Source organism: Pygoscelis adeliae, unplaced genomic scaffold (assembly GCF_000699105.1).
Source record: "Pygoscelis adeliae isolate BGI_AS28 unplaced genomic scaffold, ASM69910v1 Scaffold7, whole genome shotgun sequence".
In the NCBI taxonomy this organism is placed as follows: Eukaryota; Metazoa; Chordata; class Aves; order Sphenisciformes; family Spheniscidae; genus Pygoscelis; species Pygoscelis adeliae.
The window spans coordinates 1655639-1674983 of NW_008825268.1; the positions used below are offsets into that span (position 1 = coordinate 1655639).

At 41.2% G+C, this 19345-nt stretch overlaps 1 protein-coding gene across 2 annotated transcripts in view; it reads left to right on the forward strand.

Annotated features, from left to right (window-relative positions):
* The window catches only part of IKZF2 (IKAROS family zinc finger 2 (Helios)), a 109567-nt gene that overhangs the window by 85438 nt on the left and 4784 nt on the right, over positions 1–19345 (forward strand). For both annotated transcript variants that reach the window (XM_009329643.1, XM_009329644.1), the window contains exons 5-6: positions 8822–8959; positions 16361–16504. In XM_009329643.1, coding sequence (XP_009327918.1) covers positions 8822–8959; positions 16361–16504 — 282 coding nt within the window. The remainder of the gene's footprint in view (positions 1–8821; positions 8960–16360; positions 16505–19345) is intronic.

Below are 19345 nucleotides of genomic sequence, written 5' to 3' on the forward strand. Positions count from 1 at the left end.
TGTGGCACTGACAGGGAGCAGACAGGACAGGGCAGAGAAGAACAACAGACCGACCTAAACTTGTTTTCATTTTTCCTACTTGCTGTGTCCCAGGAGCAGGGTTAAAATGAAGAGAAGCCAACAAGTGTATTTTGGAAGGTTTGTTGTGTGAACCAATTAAAGCTCCACTTATCAAGTCGACTTTAATATAATGTTAAAGGTCTGAAGTGGAGTGGAACGTACAGAGCCAGTACATACAGTTAAGGTTTAACCTCCATCTTAAGCTGGTTGCCACCCACATCCAGATAGTGCGGAGGCTTTGCAGGGAGGAGGCTCCTTTCCAAAGTCACCTCTCTCGTATTCGTTGCAGGGCCTCTCCCCCTTTAAAAGTAAGTTGCTGTAAACCTGGCTGCCTTTAAGCAATTTTGAAGCTGGCCAGGTGATAAAACACCCACTTATTTTGTGGACTTCCTGGTTTTTGTTAGTTTATCTCACCACCAGAGTGCTATTTAAACAGAGTCCCTTTTTAATAGTATTTAACCATTTCAGAGTCTGTGTAAAATCCCTGGGAACCCCACCAGTGCCAGGGATGTCTGGAGGACTGGGACAAATTGGTATGGGACAAGGACAGTGCGCCCAGCTCAGTGGCCTCACAGCGCAAGTGCAGAACGTTTGCACTTGATATTTTCAGATATATATGGGGGGATCTGAGAGCTCCATTGCCATTAATATAAACTAAAAATGAGTGTCGAGTGCCACTGGCCAGCTTTGAAGCTCTTATATTGAAGGAAATAAAGGTAAGCCAAGAAAAATATATGAGGAGAGCTTCTATCTGTTGCAATATATGTTTCTTGGGACACAGAATTGAAGCAAGTATCCATGGATTTCATCTTTTTCAGAACTAAATACAATGTTAGTGTCTTTATCTGTGTTTTCCTTGATTTACTATGTAATTTATTTGCATGGTTTCACATAAACATGTACATTTTTCTTCGTTTTTCACACATATGTAGATGCAACATACAAACCTACAAAGTGAACTGCTTGTCTTCTATGCTGCAAAGGAAGAAAATGGGATGTAAAAATTGTTTTTCTGTTTTTAATTATTTAATGGGTGCTGTGAGAGTGTGGTAGGAGTCTGGATAGTTAGTGGCAAGTATCTGGATGGTTAGGGAGATTTCAGTAATTCTGCAACTGTGCCAGTGAAATAGGAGTTTGTTTGTTAAACTTCTAGCACAAAAATGCCACCTACTTATTTATAACCCTTGTGGCAGATTGGAACATTGTTTTATCTGTAAAATCCTGGAGATCAGTTAATAAACAAACACAAACTGATGAATCAGATTAAATAACAGAGCCACCAGTAGCTGCAAGATAAATCGTAATAAACTACTAAAGTAATAAAAGGCTGCAGACAGAACCGCCTTGAAGGTACAAATAAGGACCCCAACCCTTAGCTGTTGTACATGAGCAATAATGTTTACTGATTTACACCAGATTCTGGCCCATGTTTTTATATGTAGAGAAGATACAGATGCCTGAAAGTTTGCCCTGACTAGTGTATTTACTTGTTTTCCACATGTGCGTGTGCATGTGTTTGTGGTCTGTTATAGCCAAAATGTAGCACGGATGAAGTCTTCAGAGTTTATATATCATTTGGTGTTTAATACTGCTTGCCGCAGAAGATCAAGGGAGGACTGAACACTAGTACAGTATTTCACCGCTAGCCGCTTATTTTACAATACCGTAAACAACTGGCAGGTAGATGCAGGTGTCAAGCTGCTGGTTTGTGCCCTGGAGATATTTATAGGAAAGGCAGGCATGTCTAGAAAACAAAGGGTGCGTAGGTGCAAGGTTTTGCCATTGTTTTACTGCGTGCTGATGTACCACGAGTATCTAGTGGTGTTTCACTACTAGCTGCATAGGGCTACTGTAATAGTACATGGTAGTTGTTGACAGAAATAACTTATCATTGACTGCTGCTGTGCAAAAAGTCAGGACAAGCCATTTTTCATTTGCTGGGAGGCTCACAAAATGTTGAACAGCCACATATATATCAATAGGCAATTGATAATAATCTTTACTAAGAGGCATTGGGCCACGAGGTCATGAAGTGAGTCAAGTGCTCTATTTCAAGCTCCAAGTCAAAAAAGTACTAGTTGCTTAATGGCATGTATGTAGGCTTCTCCTGTTGTAATGCTGCGTTTTGGTTTTTGAACCTTTTGAGGTGTCCAGAGCATCCAGAAACCTTTTTAAGTATGGTTGTATGGTCTCCTCTACCGCATGATCTAGTGAACCGGTCCTTTACCACATGACCTCACGAACCCTAATACTTGGCCCAAAATATGGTAATCTAAAACGTGCTTGTAGAATGGAGACATCGGAACTCCATGAGGTCCAGAAATGTATCTGCATCCCATGAAATGTACCCCAGGTATTCCTGCTTCCGCTTGGACTGGCAAGCATTAAAAGATTAAGGAAAAGTTTTCATAATGTGATCAGAGATTTGGTTCTTTCTGAAAATCAGACTGCTTTAAGATGTCACAGGTTGAGTGCTCAGAATTGGAGGTACTTGATGCTGCATGCCACAAGTCTGTGTGTTTGTGTGCTCTAGCAGCCTGGAGCCTTATTTTAGATGTTTACATGTTGTGACTTCTGCATGCAGGTTGTCTTGAACAATCTCAGGTTAGCTGTGGGACTTGCTGTTATTTCTGAACTCCGCTATATACCGATTTGTGTGTGTGTGTGTAATCTCCCAGGCCAAAAAAAAAAAAAGCAACAAATCAAAGAACCCCCATGAATTTCAATGAACACATTTACAGTCATTAAGCACAGCAGCAAGATACAGCATCGGAGTGAGAGGCAGCTTCCTTTGCAAAGCTACGTGCTGCTCAGAGCCAGCATGGGCTTAGGTCTCACTTTAATTTTTTTTGTGATTAATTTCTTCAGGGGTCTGTTATTCATGTAAATATTTTTGCGTGTGAAGCTTTGAGCTAGGCAACTCTAGAAAAGCCAAAGTGTGCTGTTTAATTACAGTAGTGAACCAGAGGGACCATGTGTCGCCTCTCTGCAGCCTCAGCCCTCCTGCCGAAACCTCAGCGCTGCCTCGGCTCTCCCCGACTCTGACAATTGCTTCCTCGGCTCGGGGAAGCTGGAGGTGGGAAGGACCGCAGCAGCTATTATGTCCACCTTTTTGTGACTTTTGCACACTGTCTTTTTTTTGTCCTGTGTGGTGTTGAATGTCACCAAGCTCAGGGGCATTTTACATTTCCCTGGGCTGGCTGTTTCACGGCCTGAAAGGACACCATGCCTGCAAATTGCCTCATATGCCACCTATTTTTTTTCTGATTTGATTGTCTTATTCCTGCTTGATCCTCTACTCTGCACCATCCTAAATATCTCCTCCTGCTCTTTAATGTTCACTCCCATATCTAATAAAATCACAGTGTATTATTAAGTTCTTAATTTCTCAGTAGAGATACGGGCCGTATTTTTCTGTGTCTACCTACTTGTGTGAGCTTCACCAAATTAGCCTCTGTGCATCTCGCAAAGTGCATTAATTCATTTACATGCTGTGAAGAAGGGAATTATTACCTTAATCATACGTATGAATAATTGAAGCACAGGAAATCAGAATAACGTGCCTGCAGTCACAAAATTTGTAGTGTAACTAAGAGTTGAACCCTATACTCCCTGGTCCCAACCCAGTGCCTTAATCATATTTCCTACCTCTGTGTTAAAATTGATCTTAGTGTGGTAAGTTCTGTTCAAGGCAAAGGGTTGCTTTGTGGTTGGCACTGTCTAACTGCAGAACAGCTCCTCTCTCCCAGGCAGCTTCCAGTTTTAGGGAAGAAACAACAAATAATGAATTAATACTGATTAAAATCATGACAGTGAATTCTGCAGCCTCACTGATAGGTGTTAAGTATCAGTCCAAAAGAACATTTTAACTTCTTTGATGCTGCTTCAGAAAGCTTCAGTTGGAGAGTACTGGGGTTTCCTCCAGCTCTGGGGTGCTAGGGGCCAAATGAGAGTTCAGATTTTACAGAAATAAGTGGTGCTCAGTGCACTGCTATGAGAGGGACTTCCTCAGACTGAAAGTAGCTACGTCAGATGGCCACTTAGCTCAGAAATCTTGGCTGGCTTCCCTTCCAAGGCCCTGATGGAGCAATAATGCAAAAATAATAAAAGTCTGGTACAAAGCTCAGTGCAAAGGCTCTAGTCCTTGGATTGGGCTGACGTACATCACACAGCCATAATAACGCCCTTTCCTGTATGAGCTGGTCATGTTAGCGGTTGAGCTGTCACAGAGACCTGGGACGTGGGCAGGTGGACAGGAAGGAGTTCTGCTATGCACTGCTGCAGAGAAGAACGTGGTACCTGAAATAGGGAAATGTGGGAGTACCTAATCCTGACTGCTGAAACCAGTGCACGTTTTGTCATTGGTCTTAATGGAGGCAGGATTTTAGCTCAGCAAAGTGTATCATTGCTCTTAACCTGTTCTGTAAGCCTTTCTCATGTTATATGCTTATGGCAAGGTATTACCTGGGATGCCTTGTTATTTCCCTTTGACTTACTTTATATTCTGCTGTGCACTCCCACCTCTTTTGAGAACAAAATGCTGCGCGAATGCCTTACGGGCTCTTTCTCTTTCACTGACCTTTTTTTATGACTTTAAAGAAGTTTCCCTAGGCCCAAGTCTGCTTTCTGTCTTGAATATTGACCTTAGAGTTACACCATCTCATTGTCGCTGCACGCAGACTTCTCAGCTATCAAAGTTCACCCACAGGACTCAAAGTATTCCTAACTCAGAAACATCTTGCCTTTTACGTCCTCCTTCTCTTCCCCCTCCTCCCTCCACATGAGCATTTTAATTTCACAAGCAAACTCCGTTTCTCTGTGAATTTTGACGAGTGGTTTACCTGTTTCATGGTAAAAATTGTACTTCAAATTTAAACGTCTTTTTCACTGTGACTGTCATAATATTTTCCATTTGAGGCTGAGACTCCACTGTGGGTTTTCTGTGCCACATTGTCATTTGTACGAATCTGAGCTTAAATGTGTGGAAATTCTGACATTTCAGAAATATAAAGTGGTTTTTTTAATGTTTTTCAAGCTAGCTGTTTCATAGGTATGGCTGCTGGGTTTTGCCCAGTGCCCTGGTCTTTCCCAGTTCAACAACAGATCGAAGATTTCTCAAGATTTTGGGCTTGTTTGCATTCACTGTCTTGTGTCATTTCTGTGAGAATGAGTGATGGTAATTTTTTATCTGATTGCTTACCCTGAAAAGGTGATAAAGGAATAATTGCCCCAAACCAAGGATTTCCAAACTGACTTTGCTTGGGTGCTGCTACCATTGGCAGCGGTGGTTACACATACAGTGCTGAATGTGGTGTCTGTGTACCATGGTCTTCAGTGAGGATCTCGGAGAAGGCAGCTTCATACCAAGCAAGCTGAGCCAAACTTTGAGTGGCTTCACAGTGGAGATGGCTCCATGGTGGAAAGAGCTGCCTTTAGTGGGACCTTGGAGAGGGTTTTAGTAGGCTATAGCACTGTTGAACTTTTTGTCTTAAAGTCAATGGCCTACAGACCAAGACTGCTCGTGCCCAGTAGTGCAAGCCACATGTTTTGGGGGCAAGTTTTGACTATGAACATTTACCTACTCTACAGTATTTGACAAAGGCTGAAATCTCTCTTGGCAGTCGTGTGGTTTCATACAGTGGTTTGTTATGTGGAACAAAGTATGCTGTTGAGGAGATCACTGGAATTGAATTCTTTAATATGCTTTTCCAGCTTTCTGTTGGGTAATATGAGATATGGAAAAATGTCCACCCACTGGCAACATTCATGTCCACAAGTGTATATATATTCTGTCATTAGTTACTTTGAGAATACGAGGGGAAATTTGCAGCTATTTCAATAACTTGACAGTTGTCACAACGACAAGGCTTCTAAAATCCAGACCGTAATTGCTACTTCGGCTAGCTGCACCTCTTATCAAACGGGTTGTGAGAATTGCTGGTGACACAAACTGCTGCTATCAGAACTGATTCTGTTGTGGTCTGACCTGATCAATTGCGCTGCAACCCAAGTCACAGCCACTTCGTGTAATTTTAGAGTATAAATCAGATTTTACACATGTGGGGCTATGATGCGATTGCATCTGTAGAGCAGGGGGGACAGAATTTGGAAATGAACCCAAGGGAGTTGTATTCGATCCTACTCAACTGGAGCTCACAAACTTCGTTCTTCGAGGTTGTGTCTGAGCAGCTTCCAGTTGTGTATTAGGCAACATGACTAACATTTGTCACATGTTGTTTATTCTCTTATCTTCTCCCCAGAGGAAGGAGAGGGTGTGCTGGAGTATTTCTTTCCTTGGGGAGTTACGTTCCTGAAATCCCATATTGCATGTAGAAATTGTGCCTTTATCATTAGCATTTATCATCTCTATGAACCTTGAAATTTGATGGAATTTGGATAGCTGACCATCATTGGAAAAGCTCAGTCTTGTTGTGTGTGAATAGTTTGTGAAATTGTTGCAATGCAGGGAGCAACCATTTGAAGAGGTGTAATACCAACTTTTTTTTTGATTGTTGAATCAATTTTTTGTACTGCAAGCTTGTAGGGGAATATGTTTCTCTGTGCTAAACGATAATATATTTAACGAATTGTAGCTACCTCTGGAATAGCTGGAAGCAATCATCCCTTTCCCTTGCATCTTAGAGTTTATCTAAGTTGCTTGATAATCTGGTGTAGCCAAACCAGGTGGGCTAATTCAGCCCTACTTCAGCTTGGTTAACTTAATCCCTTCAGTTGCATTGGATTTTTCTGATTAGACACCAAGTTAGCTTCTAATAAAGGCATCAGACTGACAGGCATTGATGCCATCTAGATGCATGATGAAGCATTGTAATGGTGATGATAAAAGTCTTTCCATCCTAGGGAGCTGCCAGTATGTTTTCCTAAAGGTGCTTCCAGAATGAGATGGCTGGTTTATGTTTAAGAGCTGAGGCTTGATCGAGATCATTCACATCAAGGGCAATTACTCTGGGAATGATAATGAGCCTCACACTCAGCCTCCACTGAGATTCCCAGTACCAATGCCAGTACGGCACAGTGTAAGCTAGTGAGCAAAATAAAATAAAGACCACAACTGTTTGGTCTAGTGAGCAAAATAAAATAAAGACCACAATACTTTCCTGAGGATAAGCCTTATCTCTAAATAAAGAGGAATAAATCCACGGTTTGGATGCTTATTAAAAGCAGCTTTTTTGAAAAACTTGGTTGTGTCACTGAACTGCACGTATAAACAAACTTTTTGAGAAAAACCAAAACTTTCTGCAAGCATGTTCATTTCACCAAATCCCTTTTTTTTTGAGACAAAAACATTTGAAACTTTTTGACCAGCTCCAATACCGGAGGCTCGGGTTTTTTCATCTTCCATCATATAGGTGATGTGGGGCAAACACTGTGGTATCTGCTAGTCCTGCAGAGGCCCCAGGGAATTACCCTGACTCTGGGTTTTTCATGTTTAGGGCTCCAGCCCCAGTGCAAAGAGCCCTCTGTCTGGCTTCTTGTTGGCTATGGGTGTCCTCCCCGCAGTGTCCCCTGCATTTTCCCATCCCAGTGGAGACGGTGCATTTTGGCTGCAATTAGTACACCTTGGATTTCATTAAGTAAATGATCGTGAAAAACTTTCAATGTTGGGACAAACCCAATAGAAACATGTATAATATCCAACAGAGGATGTTCTCAATTTCTTTGGCCAGAAACAAATTCTTACCTAAGATTTTCAAAACTCTGGAAGAAGTTTGACCTTCCCCATCCCTCAGCCAGCTCTGAAAATCACAGCTGGTGGTGTTCTACTAGGCTTGCAGTACTGACTTAATAGCTCTTTAGTTATTAGAAAATAAATGTTCATGTTCTACAAGTTTAAATTATATTAAAAACCTTTATTAGCACGTCTTGGCAAAGTACACTTCTGGCTAGCTTTCTGGCCTTGGGTTAGGCCATTCTTGTGGTTTCTTAATGACATGCTATGAAAAGGATATACTTTATGAGAATCTGGTGCCAGGTTTTGCATGTATTAAGAGGCATTTGCCATTTGTTCATAATGTTGCTGAGTGAAACAAAAAAACGTTACAAAATTGGAGTTATGTCTTGCATTCATCTGGCTTGGTTTTCATTGTACATGGCCTTTTATATTTTTTATATATATTTATATTATATATATTTTAATATTATCTGGTCTCTGTGAATTACTGGTGGCAGCTCAGTTCTGGCATGTAACAGTGCTGTTACTGCAGTTACTTTCTGTTGTCTTTTTTTTTCCCAACCTTCCCTTAGTAATTTTGGCAAAGTTGTCTCAGTGAAAGAACTCCTCTGGGCCACGTAATGGGTTTCCCCACAGTTGGGAGCAGAATTAGGCCACTGGGGCAGCCCATTTTTGTGAAGGCAACTGTTCATACCATGGGCAAAATGTCTCAGAAGTTTCTTTCCCATGAGACGTGGTGACACACAGGCAGTGCTGGAGTGTGATTCAGCTGTTTGGTTTGTTTTCCCCTCTTGTCATCTGTTTATTTGCTTTGTGACCAACAAGTCCGCCTCTTTTTCCTTCTGCTGATACTGCACGTTAGTGTGAAAAACGGATGGGTCAAAGTACCCAGCAGGTGGGAGGAGGTGTGTGCGGTGGGAAAATGGGGCTAGGAAGAAGGTCTGGGACTTGAGTAACCTTTCTTAGGTGTCTTTCCATTGCAAGAGTTGTTTGTTGCACAGGTGTGATTTTTGATAGCAAAAAGTGGGTTGCAGTGGATTTGACCTGATGCTCACGTTCTTTCCACAGTGGGGAAGCCTCACAAGTGCAACTACTGCGGCCGGAGCTACAAGCAGCGCAGTTCGCTGGAGGAGCACAAGGAACGCTGCCACAACTATCTGCAGAATGTCAGTATGGAGGCTGCCGGGCAGGTCATGAGTCACCATGGTGGGTGGAAACTGCCTTTTGAGGTCTCTTGGACTTGGAGCATCTCTTGCGGGTTTTTTTCCATCTGTTTTTCTTCCTTCCTTTCAGCTTTACATCACTTCCATCTTATAGATTGCTTATACGCAGATAGGCAGGAGGAGAAAAGGTGGGCTAAAATCATCACTCTTGTCCCATTTAACAGCACTGGTTTTGCTGATTTTTTTTTTTTTTAAGTCAGTATTTCACTTTTTAGAATGTATGAATACGCAGGCATAAAAATAAAGCAAAATCACCTGTGCAAAGTTACCCTAAAAATGAACTAAGCCATGTATAAAATGTATGATTCCCATCCCCTTCCTTTCTGATAGCAACTGATAATTATAAGGGTGGTGGAGGTATTCAGAAGTCATTATTTCTACTCCCTGTAATATTACCTTATGTCCCAAAACAAGGGGGGTAGATATAAAAATCTTCAGAGCAGAATGGAATTCAACAGTGTTGATGAAAGTAACTGTAACAAAAAAAAATGTTTATATGCATTTACATGTGTTACTATTAATGTTAACTAACACTGCATGTGTTAATATACATGAAGACTGAAGACTGCCAAAAAGATTGTCGGAAGCAAGAAATGTCAAACTCCATGAATTTGTTTTCAAAAATTGCTGTAGCTATTAGTATGGATAATGAGCGTAATATCTCAGACTGCAGGGTTGTAGACTTATCTGTAGCACTAAATACTAAATGGTAGCTGTCTAAAAATTGTTATAATTTCATTTAAAATTAGTGTTTCGGAAACTCTTCTAAAACTGAATATCTTTTAACTTTTAAAAGTTGTCTTTAGATGTTTGGTACTTGAAGTATTTAAAATTTCTTACTTATTTATTTACTTTATTACAGAAAATACAAAAATTACACATTTTCCATTCTGATTAAAAATTACCATATACCTAAGAATACCAAAAAGTTAAATTGTAGGTAAATGAAAAGGCAAAAGAATGTTTCCTCTTCTTTTTTTTTTTTTTCCCCCATTTTGCTTTTCATTGTTGAGTGGAGTCATATGGCTTCATCTGGAAATTAATTACATAAAAGTTCTGAAAGATCATTTCTCAAAACCTAAAAATACAAGCTGAAATAAAATCTATTCAGCATTTCTAATATGGGCTATTTTTCGGTGGGGAAAAAAGCACCAAAAAATTTTGAAGAGTACTTTTCCATGAATGATTTAATCCTATAAAGGCATTCTAAATGTATTTAATAGGTGTTGCCAAAATGTTCATACAGGTCTATTAAGTAATTACTATCTTTGTAGACACCCTGGAGACTAAAATCAACATTTAAAATGTAATAGATTACTTTAAAGACATTGAAGTTAATGATTATCTGCTTTAGGCCTGACTTAACGCTTGTAAAAGTTGGTGGAAAGACTGATTTCAGGGCTTTGCTATTTGCAGGTACCCATTGTGTGCTTGGTCTGCTAGATGGAGTGCTTAGTTGATAGTAGGAGTTTAACCACCGACTCCATTCCCAACAGAATACACACTTTTCACTCTACAAGGGTGTGCCTTTCTTATTAACCAGCGAGGTGATGATTTCAGTCAGCCTTTCCTTAGGGGAATAACAGTAGGCTGATACAGTTATGACAGCCAGGATGTTTCAGAGATCATGTTGTGGAGGATCTTCCCAAATTCGATTCAACTTTGAGCTTCATTATTCAGTTATTTATTAAAATTGTGTTTACTCTTGCTCATAGCGTACTTCTGAGGAAATCTAAAGCTTTTTCTAAGCTGCTTAATACTATGACAAGAAGGGTAAGTCCTTAACCTTGTCTACCCAAGGAAGCTGGAATGGTTGACCTTGCATTGATTTTTCTACCAGCTGAAGTTAAACCAGTGCAAACCCCATGTGGACAGTTCTATTATTTACAGTCTGACTGACTTTGCTTGGGCTTAAAATAGAAATGTTCACACAACCACTTTACTTTTCTCAACAAAATTAGCTTAAAACAGCACTTTGAATTCAACTAGTGCCTCTTTCTCCTCTGGGCAAATATGCCTAAATCTCCCCTGGTGAACGTTTAAGGGATGTTGATCCACTGTCTTTGTTGCGCTGTTTAGGGAGGGCATAACGAGGACAGGCAGCAACAGGGAGCTCCAAATTCAGCTGGGACCAGTAATAAATCTCACCTCGCATCCCAGCATCGCTCCCACCCGTGAAGCTCAGCATGGGAGTGAGGGTCATGAGCACCAACCTGTAGAGGTCTGCGGCAAAGTCCTTTCTCCTGGGACTATAAAGGCACCAGAGAAGAGTATACAAATGATTACTCAGCTTAAAGTTAAGTCTTAGTCTAACCCTGAAAAAAGTGTTAATTTCCTTCTCTCCCATGTCACACATGGCAAGGGTATTCCTGAGGATGAGTGAGTGCATGCTTTGGAGATTTTGATCATTGGTTTATTTTGCATCACATTGCGGTTAAGTTTTCCTGACATTCTTTCCAAATACTTTTAAAGTATTTTGTTCTTGCTGAGTGTTTTGAAGCCTCTGAATGCATTTTGGTGTGACTCCTGGTCACAACTTCACTGTTATGTGCAGAATAGATAGAGGTGGAGATTTTCTTATCCCTACCAGCATCCTGCTTTAAGGACGCAGGTGGCTGTGCTGGGTCTCAACCAATATGGCCAACGTTTAACATGGGTCTAAATTGTTTCTGCAGAGATTAATTGTTCCAGAAAACTGGAGGCAGCCCCTAGAGCATTCAGATTTTTTTCAAGCATTGTGCTCAAGTTGATCAGTTTATAGGCATGCTACAGACATCTACTTGCGTGCTTTTGCTGTGGCCTGATGAGGCCTTTAATTTCAATTATCTTTGTCTTGCAGATGGCTAGATCACCTGACTAAAGCCACAAGGGGAAGCGAGAGGAGGGGAAAGAGGGCTAGTTTTGGTGTGTGGGTAGGAATGTACAAGTCTCCAGGTGTCTCTCCATCCTCTCGCAGGGTGCCGATTGCTTGCTGAGCTGCCCCTCCTTGTGGCTAGGTCCTGTTCCCTGCTCAGCATGATGGCTGCTGCAAGAGAGCTCCCATGACTTTGTTGCTGGCAATTCTCAGCTAAGCAGTGCTGGCCCTGGAGGTAGAAATTAGTCTGTGGTCTCCTAGCTAGCAGCGTGTTGGGGGTGACAAAAGTGACAGTCTCTGAATGCCAAGAACATGATCTTTGCAGGAACGAACAGGGAGAAATGTTGAATGCTAGCTATGGTTTACACCCGGTTATGTATTCTTCTCCATCTCCACAAAGCAAAAAGTCCAGGGAAATTCTTAAAGTAGAGTGGAGAAGGGTACTCTTTTTAGGAGAAGGAGAAAGAAGCCTAGCCCTTGGTTGTGTGAGGCTTAAAGGCCAGCTCCACATAAAACACACAATGGCCTCGTGTCCTTCCCTCTTACATAGTTGCTTAAAACATTGTTAAAATGCTGGTCCCACGGGAGACTTCACACCAGGGTCCATGGGAATATTTCCTGTCATTTCTCTGCACACACACACTGTTTTTAAATAGCAATATTGTGAGCTTAGGAAAGGAAATTGAGGTTGATGGAGTAATACTAATTTATACCAGCTGAGACTTAGCCCAGTGTCTGTTGTCTGCACACAAAAGTATTTATCAGCAAAATGCACAATGAGTAATTTTTTTACTTCTTTTTTCCCCTATTCTTTCCTCACTGGAACAGCATAAACTTTTTTATTAGTATGTGTGGTTTCTTACAAATTAAGAAGCAAAAACTAAAAGATAGCCACTTTGAGCACTGTGATTGAAAGACCAATGTCTTCAGGAAAATAAAGACTTTATTCTGAAGACCATCCAGGTTTGTGTATTGAGAGTTTGCGCTTAGAAAGAGCATTTGGTGTTAACTGCAACTGAGAACATTAACAGTGTCAGAGATGGTAAACGTTTGCATGGGCAGTCCAGGAGCGCACCCTAATAGCTGATTAAGAACATCCCTGAACAGAAACAAACTCAAGCATGGGCTTTTCGTGGACTAGACACTTGATTTTTCAAATAAAACAACCTTCCTGAGCTGAGACCATAAGTTAACAGCATAAAATGAGTTGCTGTATCAAAGCTAGTTATAATGTGTTAGCTGTTCTTTGGTAGCTCCCACGGTAGGTAATGAAGTACAATGAAATACAACAAAAAAGGAATTGCATTTACTGCAGAGTAAATGTGTACACGTGGGTTTCTACCACAGAGCAGCTGATTTGTGATAACTGTTGGTTGTGTGTGATCAGTTTGCTTTTCCCCTTCTTTATTTTGTTTTTCCTCAAAAAAATGATGCAGGCTGGGCTATTTGTCCTTTATTTGTATATTTTTAAATTGAAATGAAAATTAATGTATCTAGAATTGACAATGTGATCTTTAGCTTAACTCTTTGGGTTTCTAAAATGTGACATCTCACCTGTTTGGTTCAGTTTTTCATGCAATTTAAATGGTTTCAGAAACTAGGCTATTTCCATCTCTCCCTTCTCCCAGGAAATCTACGTAACAAAACACATTCTGGTAACTTATTCCCTTCGTAACAGAAATATTGGTGTGATTCTGTGATTCTGTTGCAAGAGAGCCATGCCCTGGATTATAGAGTAGAGTTGAGTTTTGAGGTGGGAAAAAGCTTGCAGCATGAAAGATAGAAAAGAAAACACTTTTATTGGTGATGATTTTACTTTTAAAAGGAGTCTAAGCAGAATTTTTGCCTGACTTAGAGAAGACCAGATGTCTTTTTTAGCACTATTCATTTTTCATGGAAGAAAGGTTTCAAATTCTGTCTAGGAAATTTTACACACATATGCCCAACAGTAGAATTATTTAATTATTAATTAATTGTTATAAGACATACAAATGTCACTACATTTGGACCTTAATCAGATGGCTATGAAAGTAATCAGGAGGTTTTCAAGTGATTTTGTGGGCAAGTACAGTCCTACAAAGGCAGCATACCTTTAGGAAGTCTTCCTAGGAGGCCTTTAGAGCTCTCTGCATCTCCCTAGGTCCTCACCACCAGCCTCGTGTGTCCTGTATGCCAACAGCTGGAAATTCTTGAAGTGGCACTCGTGCAAACCTGGCCCATCGCAGTGAGGATGGGTATTGCCACTGAGCAGGGATCCAGGGTTTCACGCAGACCATGTGTGCATGTGCGTGCATCCGCTGATTTTTGGTAAGCCAAAAGGACAGTCAGATGCCAGTTACCAGTGAAAATCAACAGATATAATCTTTCCTTTCTTCCAAAAATCTCATCGGTAAATACTTGAGTAGAACTAGTGCAGATAGCTCCTGACCAAGCACAGTATTTAAATAACCTTAAAAATTTAGCCTTAACTGTTAAAGTATTCCAGACCTCCCAGTCTGCACTGGGCATTAATTAGGTCACTTGAACACTGCATCCCATTTTGTTGCAACATTAGATTCATTTCATATTTATGCTTTTTCTTCCTCTCTTTCACTGATGCCAGCAGGACTGCCTTGTAAATGAGAAACCATTGTGTTTCTCAGGGGGAGCATCCTGTACAAATAAAAAAGCAGCAGAGTAAATCATTTTATAGCATATGGTAGATTCTAAGCCTCAAAGTACTCGGCTTTCCATAGCAGCAAAGGCACAAATGGAATCAAATGAATAAATTGCCATGTTTTCTTATTATGAATGTCTGAATTGCGAAGTTCATCTGAACGGATACTCTGTTTTGTAATTGCCTGGTATTTGCTTTTCCTTAGTAGAAAGAAGGCAAAGACAAGGCTTTTATCACCCCATTTTTCATATATTATGTGCTAGCAAACAGCTGCATGTTTAAGAACAGGGGAGTGATTATTCCATATTAGGATCCTGAAGGTAGTAAAGTTACATGGGAGGAAAGTAGGCTGGTGGTGTTCATTTATGGCACAGTCTCAGAGAGAAGGTATCTGTGACACGAAAGGCTGCTACAATGAGAGACCAGAGGAGGACTAGCAGAAGATGTGGGTTTCAGTCCTTCTCTATGACCTCTGCAATACCACCCGTGACTTCTCTGGAAGATTTATCTAATACAGAGAGTGCAATGGGTTGATCACAATTTACAAATTGTAGGAACTCTTTGCAAGATCATCCCAGTTTCTATTTCTCTGCCATCCATTCTTCTCCTCAAATAATTTTTTACACCTCAACCATCCCATTAGTGCATGGACTAGTGGCTGATCCTTCTCAGCTTTCTCTTGCTACCTTATGAAGAAGAATGTGGGACAATTAGGCCATGTATTAAATTCATGGCAGCAGAGTAGTGGGAATTGCTACACGTGGAATCACACTTTTGACATATATTGCAAATGACTTGGACTCTGAGCCTGATCCACAGCATGGTACCACTGACCATTCTTGGTGTTTATAATAGGATGCTCAACAAAAACAGAGTACTCTGTAGGTATTTAGTGATTAGCTATGTCATCAAGTGACATAAAACCCTATGCACGTCGGTCACTACCCTGGTTGGTAGCCCATGCAATTCCTATACTGCTTTTGCTCTAGCACCTTAATTCCCTAACCCAACAAGCGATAAAGAGTGAAATGAGTAAAGACAGAAGGGGTCATTAATTTCTTGTTATTGTCTCAAAGACAGTGTGTGAGCATTCCCCTAATGTACTTAGCACAGGGATACGCCCTCCTGATCCCAAAAAGTGGGAAGACAAACACAGAAGACTTGCATTCACCGATTGTTAGGTCTGTGTTTGAAGGGATAAAATATTAATTAAAAAATTGATAGTTTCTGCGACTGATTCTGAAGGGAATTTCCATACGATGTTAATCCTGTAATTCCAGTGCAGCGTTTGTGGATTTTACAGTCTCGTGTACAGAAAGAGGAAACACACTTTAACAAACACATCCTTCATTCTGGAAGCCTTTGTCTTGGGGAACGCACAGCCAGGCCCAGGAAACAAGTCATCAATGCCTTGTATGTTTTTTAGTCAGTGAGATTAGCATGAAAAGAAAATAAGAACGGTAAGCATGCCATATGATAAGCACAAAGTTAAGGAAATACACAAAGAATGATAACTAAAAAGTTACATTGGCAACAGGTGACCATTTTGAAGGGAGAATAACAGAAAATGTCATCTACAGAGTGAGTTTTCAAAAGTTTCCCCTCCTCACTGGGGATCTTGACTATTCAGAATAAAACAAGTCCTTTAATAAATGCTTAAAGTTGGGCTTCTGCTAAATAAGATGACCCCAAACAGAGGCATGTTGTAAATGTGGCTCTGCTTAAAGGTGAATGCTATCTTGATGTCCAGTGTGTTCTTGCACCTTGCACCTTTTGTGTTGCACTTGTTGCGCAATCAGCAGGGCTCAAATGATCTGTGTTGTCTGTGAAGTGTAGACCAGACTTGTCTGATACGATTTTTTGGTTTTATGTAGTACCTCCTATGGAAGATTGTAAGGAACAAGAGCCTGTGATGGACAACAATATTTCTCTGGTGCCTTTTGAGAGACCTGCTGTTATAGAGAAGCTGACAAGCAACATGGGAAAGCGTAAAAGCTCCACCCCACAGAAGTTTGTGGGTAAGCTTGAAATACGCCTTTTATTATTTTTAGTGCATAGGAATAGGTTACTTGTTACTTGTAATAGCCAAAAGAATGAGGGGAAAAGTAGCGCTCTCAGAACTTGGTTGTGATGGGGACAGACAACAATGGAGGTGGTTAAATCACAGCAAGAAATCCTGAAAATGATTGAATTAATCTTACCAACCCAAAGAATCAAAAGTGAGGTCCCCAGAATCATGAAAATGGCTTAGAAAATCTTGAGCTTTTTACTGTGCCTTAAGGCTGTTTTGGTTTTTTTAACTTTTGCCTGTCCCTTTTGAGATTTAGACTTGTCATCCTTTTCTCTTCTTGCCCCAGCACATAAAAACTAAGACTCTCTTATAATTATCTGTCTCCATATGTGTGTGTGTGAAAAAAAAAAAAACCAACCCAAAACAACAAGTGTCTCAAGACTTGTAACTTGTATTAAATTCTTGAGAGTTGGCAACAACTGGTCTGATAATACCGGCATGAGGAAGTAAAATCACATCACTTCTGTTGGAAGAATATACAAGCTGGGGGCTGAAGGGATTGGGAGCAGCCCTGCCGAGAAGGACTTGGGGGTACTGGGGGATGAAAAGCTGGACATGAGCCAGCAATGTGCGCTCGCAGCCCAGAAGGCCAATCGTATCCTGGGCTGCATCCAAAGAAGCGTGGCCAGCAGGTCGAGGGAGGTGATTCTGCCCCTCTACTCTGCTCTGGTGAGACCCCACCGGGAGTACTGCATCCAGCTCTGGAGCCCTCAGCGTGAGAAAGACACAGGCCTGTTGGAGCGGGTCCAGAGGAGGGCCACGAAAATGCTCAGGGGGATGGAACACCTCTCCTATGAAGAAAAGCTGAGAGAGTTGGGGCTGTTCAGCCGAGAGAAGAGAAGGCTTTGGGGAGACCTTCTTGCAGCCTATCAGTACTTAAAGGGGGCTTATAAAAAAGATGGCGTCAGACTTTTGAGCAGGGCCTGTTGTGACAGGACAAGGGGGAATGGCTTTAAACTAAAGGGGGGTAGATTTAGACTAGATAGAAGGAAGACATTTTTTACGCTGAGGGTGGTGAAGCACTGGCCCAGGTTGCCCAGAGAGGGGGTGGATGCCCCATCCCTGGAAACATTCCAGGTCAGGTTGGAGGGGGCTCTGAGCAACCTGATCTAGTTGAAGGTGTCCCTGCCCACGGCAGGGGGATTGGACTAGATGACCTTTAGAGGTCCCTTCCAACCCAAACTATTCTAAGAAGTGCTTGCTCCAAGTGCAGCATTCTGCACACAATAAACTTACTAACACATGAATGTAAAACAGGATTGGATGACTTTTGGTTACCCAATTTAGAATCCTAGGCCCAGAATTCATATTTTGCTTTGTACCTTGACATCTTAAAATTGTTCAGCTTGTAACAGGACACAGTATGGGAAATTGTACTTGGTTTGAGCTGTAGCTTAAAGCTTCTTTTTACTGCTACTGAGGCAGTGCTAAACTTAGGAGGGGAGCTGGGACAGAGAATTATTTGGGGTACATGTGTACTGCTAGATTCCAAAGTCATGTAATACGTGTTTTCCACATTCGCTCCCTGGAAGGACAGTCATACAGATTTTAAGGGTGTCATATATTCATTCTGCCTACACTGAGGACACTTACGGAGAGAGGATCAGAGGACTGTAAGCAATTAACAGAGCCATTTAGAAAAGTCATTGCCTCTCAGCTAAATGCAGATTCAGATGGATTTGTTAAATCACCACTGAAGGTGGTTTTAAGCTAACCCACATGGTTTTGAATAGTAGGGGGCTAGCAGCATGCAGCAGCTCACCTGGGGGGCACTGACACACTGACCTGGCTGCTCTCGGTCATCTGACTGTTCCCAAATATCAGTGCTAAGCCAAGGTTAACTCAGGAACAATCAAACCCACAGGGGGAACGCTGGGAGGCATCAGTATTTCCTGTATTGTTATTAGTCCTTCTGAGATAAAAGCTTAATTCTTAGACTGTTGTCTTTAAGAGTGGTCTGAAATGAGTTACTGTATAGCTGATAAGAACTGAAGGATTTATACTCTCATTTAATTTACTGCTGTGACAACGGTTGGGGTTGAAGAGGGTTGAAATGGGAGCAGGACTCTCCACTGACAAGCCAAATACAGCTTTATGAGATTGTAAACATGGCTCCATCATAGCAGGTTTCCCTAGGGTTGTCTCAGCAAGTGCTGTACATTCTTGCAGGTTGTGATCAACAGTGAAATAGTTAACCATGCTGACACTTAAACTGGTGTGTCTAGACCTCAGAAACATTATAGCCTCAAAAGGAAGAAGGGCAGTTCACACCTCTCGCTTTTTTTCCCCCCAAGGTTGTCCACAGACTTGAACAGAATTGTGTTTGCAATACCTCTCAGAGGTTATTTTTGCAGGGGCTAGAGACTTTACCTGAGAGGGCTGGAGACCTTGCTCTCTTCCCTTAAATTCTGGTGTACCCTTGCCTGCCCTCAAAGCAGTATAGTTTACTGATTATAAGTATACCTCACAACTGAGGCAACCCACTTTCTGGATGGTATAAATTGAATCCATTTTTGGAAGCTGTAGATAATGGTCTCTTTTTTTAGATCAGGAAAGTTATTTTACTTGTCCACTAACATGCAATTGACCATATGTTGTTATTGTCTTCAAAGGCAAATTTACTGATTGGAAATCCTTGCCTGAGATATGCTGTAGCAGATTATTATTCTCTTCAGTAGGGTATACTACTTTGTTGTTAGATAAACCTGTTTCTTCTATAGGTGTAACAGATCATTTTGTTATTCCATTTTTCTGGGGCTAGGAATTCAGGGTTTCATGTGACATGCAG